This window comes from Sesamum indicum, linkage group LG2 (genome assembly GCF_000512975.1).
Source record: "Sesamum indicum cultivar Zhongzhi No. 13 linkage group LG2, S_indicum_v1.0, whole genome shotgun sequence".
Classification (NCBI taxonomy): domain Eukaryota; kingdom Viridiplantae; phylum Streptophyta; class Magnoliopsida; order Lamiales; family Pedaliaceae; genus Sesamum; species Sesamum indicum.
Genome location: NC_026146.1, coordinates 15,836,736 through 15,840,983, shown reverse-complemented (window position 1 = coordinate 15,840,983; position 4,248 = coordinate 15,836,736). Strand labels below are relative to the sequence as shown.

The 4,248-nt window shown below is 38.3% G+C and overlaps 1 protein-coding gene across 1 annotated transcript; it reads left to right on the top strand.

The window, feature by feature from the left end:
• On the top strand, nucleotides 1-2,582 carry LOC105156358. The gene is made up of 3 exons (XM_011072470.2): nucleotides 1-229; nucleotides 321-526; nucleotides 2,123-2,582. Exons 1-3 carry the CDS (start codon nucleotides 137-139, stop codon nucleotides 2,427-2,429), a joined length of 606 nt encoding a protein of 201 aa, XP_011070772.1. The 5' UTR covers nucleotides 1-136; the 3' UTR covers nucleotides 2,430-2,582.

Here is a 4,248-nt window from a genome sequence, read left to right as displayed (position 1 = left end):
GCCATAATCACCGCTGCGCTCTACTTTCCACCTTCACTCTCTCTCTTCAATGCTTCAATTCGGACTACAGTTCCAATAATTCGAAGAAAAAGCAAATCACTTCACATTCACACAGAAGAAGAGAGTAGAACGAACAATGGGAGTTTCTGTTCCCATTCTTGCAATCACCATCTCCCTTCACCTCCTTGCTTTTGTACTTGCTGTCGGTGCTGAACGCCGCCGTAGCACGGTGCTGATTTTCTTCCACTTCTTTGCCCTTTTCCATGGATTTTCTCGCGGATTTCTTATTTTCTTTGTTTTTTTCTTTTATGTGTGCCAAGGCAAAGGTGCGGCCGGATGAGTACGATGAGAAGACATACTGTGCGTACGCGACGGACGCGTCGACGGTGTACGGATTGACGGCATTTGGCCTGCTGTTGATTGCCCAAGCTTTGATTAACGGCGTTACTAAGTGCTTGTGTTTCGGGAGAGGGATGATGGGTGGCAGGTCTACTACTTGCGCTGTTTTCTTCTTCATTTTCTCGTGGTAAGCTTACTATTTTTTTCCCCTTATTCAGTTAGTTTATTTATTTACATTTTGTCCTAATTATTACATTATTGCTTGGGAATATTGGGTTTTAGCCCATTTGTTTGGCTGCTTCTGATTGTCATACTTGTTATTTGGTAATTTCTTAATTATCCCCTGAAGATTAGCTTTTTTTTTTTCTCTCTTTTTTCTTTTGTGTGAAAGAAACACATCTTAGACCATCTTCTGTGAAGAAAAAAATTATTGTGCAGAAACATAATTTTACTACAATGAAAAGTGGATGGAAGTTGTTGGAGGTAGAAATGCTAATGAAAATGTCAACTTTATAGTTTAGACTCAACTGTGAAGTGAGAAAATGTGGATGGGCACCTACTCTCAGTAAAAATTGAGACACTGAGAGTCAGCAGAAGGGATCTACAAATGAGAAATGCTTGCATCTTATAATATGTTGTGCTGTGAAAGCACCTGTTGTGTGATAAGAAAACCTACTGCGATGTTGTTTGTACTGGTCTAAGCATTACAATCAGTAATACTGATTTTGACTTGCAATTGGGTAATGTAAACTAGGATTCTGTGTTTGTGTCGTAATGGTTACACACTATTGTAACCTTATGATTAAAATGACTATCAGAAGGCAATTGCCTTCCTGTCTTCGGTTATTTGATCCCCTTCACGTTAAAAACGACTTCAGTTTGCAAAGTAGTAGTTAACTGTGACTGCAAAAAATAAATCAAGCATCTGCATCAGCCTTACAGCAACAAGCCTGGTTGCATTGGCTGGAATCCGGGTGCTCATCGCAGTGCATTGCACAAAGCTATTTCTGGTAACCATGCAAAGTGCCAACTGAAGAAAGAACTGGGCTTCTTTTTGGCATATGTTGTATCCTGAATGGTAACCTTGTTGCTCATCCTTCACTTGAATAACAAGACTTTAGTTGCCTTCCAGAGCTGTTCATTTGAAGTTACTAATGAATCAAATTATGTTATCTATCACACCTCCTGCTGGACAACATTCTGGACGTTCATCTTGTTTCAGTCAACTTTTTCATGTCATGCTTCCACGTCTGAGCATGAATGTAGTCTTTTTTCTCTTTATATGAAAAAAATTAATGCTGCATAAATTGTAAGTCGTAGTGGTAATTTTGGACTCTGTAATGTTAAAATGTTTCACTTGCTGGTGGTTCAATTTTTCATTGGATGACCAGGAAAAGAAAGCTGTCAATAACATAAGAGGTGTTATGTCGTCCATGCATGTTTGATTAAAGGGTTCCTTCACATTCAAAAATTTGTTTTAGCTGTAACATTCGTGTAATAACCACTGTCGCTCTTGGTATACTTTATGCATAATGAACCTATTAAATAAGATACTACAATGTTGACTATCACATGGCGCCTTCCCTTTTTTAAGCAAATTGTCAAACCCAATTTATTTTATATCAAATATGGACAGTTGACACGTAAGTCAAGCGTTGACTTGTACCAGTATACCTTTGCTACGATTTTTTTCCTTTCTGAATCTGTTTCTTTTTATATGTTTGCACATTCTCAGACATACTAACAAATCTTCGATTCTATTGAAATCGAAAAAAACCAACAGGGTTAGCTTTCTTGCTGCAGAGGCATGCTTATTAGCAGGATCAGCTAGAAATGCTTACCACACAAAATATCGAGCAATTTTTCATGTGGAGCACTTGTCATGTGCCACTCTTCGTAAGGGTGTCTTTGCTGCTGGTGCTGCCCTAACATTAGTAGCAATGGCGGCTTCCACTTTGTATTACTGGAGCCATTCCAAGGCTGACACAGGTGGATGGGAAAAGCACCACAATGAAGGACTTGGGATGACCTCTTCAAATTTTACAGAGAATCAACACGAGCTGAAGGACAGTCAATCTGGAAAAGTCTGAATCTGGTTCTTCGAGATTGTTGTTAGGAGTTTTGTTTACGACGTGGAGTGAACACAAAGAGCTGTGAACTCTAATATGTAACTTATTGGAGTATCTATAGATATCTTGTTGTAGAAAGCCTACTTTGCGATAAAAAAATATATGGTTCTTGCATTTCAAGATTTTCCCTTCTTTAGTTTAATCTCTTTTGTTAGAACTGCGGAACTTTGTTAAACCAGATTTTCATGTTGCAAGAAACTAAAGGAAGGGCCTTGTACAGAAATAAAGAAGGGGTGTATCACAAGAGCCATACTTCTTTAATAAGATTATGGCAGTTGAGTCCTGCTTGAAACAAAATCAAAAGGCATAGATGTCACCAAATGTAGAAAAGCTGAAGAGTGATTCTGTTTCAGATGGGATATTTTGACATCTGCTTCTATCAAGTGAAAGAAAATGGTAATCTATTTCATACAATGTGTGCATATTTGGGGTCCAAGTCTTCTGCCGAAAGTCTTGCTTTTCATGAACTTTATCTGTTGGCATACCATTTTTGATCTCCTATTGGCTTCATGCTTCTGCAAGATGGATCATTCATGATGTTCTGTTATTGGTTATATTTGTCTGAATCCCATTACACCCTCTGCCAGTTACAAGTAAAAGTTTTTCAAGACCTCAGTTAGATAACTGTTGACACCTATGGTTCTCATTTAAGCTATGTCTGTTTAAAGATTAAGGAAAATTACGATTATGGAATGGTTATACGAACTAATAGAGGAAGAAAGGCAATCTAGCCGAGTTAAGATTTTCTGAAGATTGACAGAAACCATGGTGATTCAGCACGACAACATTGTCAGTTGCATAATCTGCAATGCACGAACAAACTAATGTAAAACGCGAATTTCCATTAACATAACATATACCAAAGTTTACAAGCACCAAACAAGGAAGTACTAGTACTGATCAGTAATTAAACAGCAGACTCGTCATACTATATAGATCGTCATGGAGAAAAAAGCTACTAGTGTATTTCAACGACATAGAATTTAGCAACTGGAAATGGGAATATCACTTGAGACTGATACTGATATAGGATAAGACAGAGTTTCAGCATCTGGGAAATGGGGTGCCACAAGAACTGGCAACTTTTTTGGCACCGGGAGAGTTGATGAACTTCTGAAGAGTGGGGTTCTTCATGTACTGGCAAAGGCAAGGTCTCTGCTCCTTTATCTTGGCACAGCATGCAGCACTTGGGGTGTTGGTGGAAGTGATTGCAGCTGCGCACGGGCTCAGCTGGATCGGGTTGCAAGTCACTGCTCTCGTCACCTCAACCTCGCTAAGCAGCATCAAGAGTGCTACACAAATAGCCAGGGATGCTGCTTTGCAGTTCATCTTTGTGTGTGTGCGTAATAGGGAGGTGGAGGGGATGGGATTAGGAGTGTAAAGAGGTAGAAGGAGATGTGTGGGGAAAGATTTGGTTTGCATCCGAATTTATAGATGGAGATAGCATGATGAGAAGGCAAAGGGAACTATTCAACTTTTATAAATTTGTTTTATTTAATTGTTACAAGTGGTATAAGTGGCACTTCAAATCTTCCGTTTTAAAGTAATATACTACTTTGTACTTAGCATCACACATGCAAATCAAGAGTATAGCAGATCCCTCCAACTTATAATTGGAAAATTAGTCCAACGAAACTAATCACATAACAAGTACGATATACTTATTAAAGAATTGATCACTTTTCTTAAATTGTATTCCAATTATACGGTAAATATATTGAAGTTGTCATGTAATTAATTCAAATCTTGGCAAACTCAATCTGAATTATAATTTCTAATG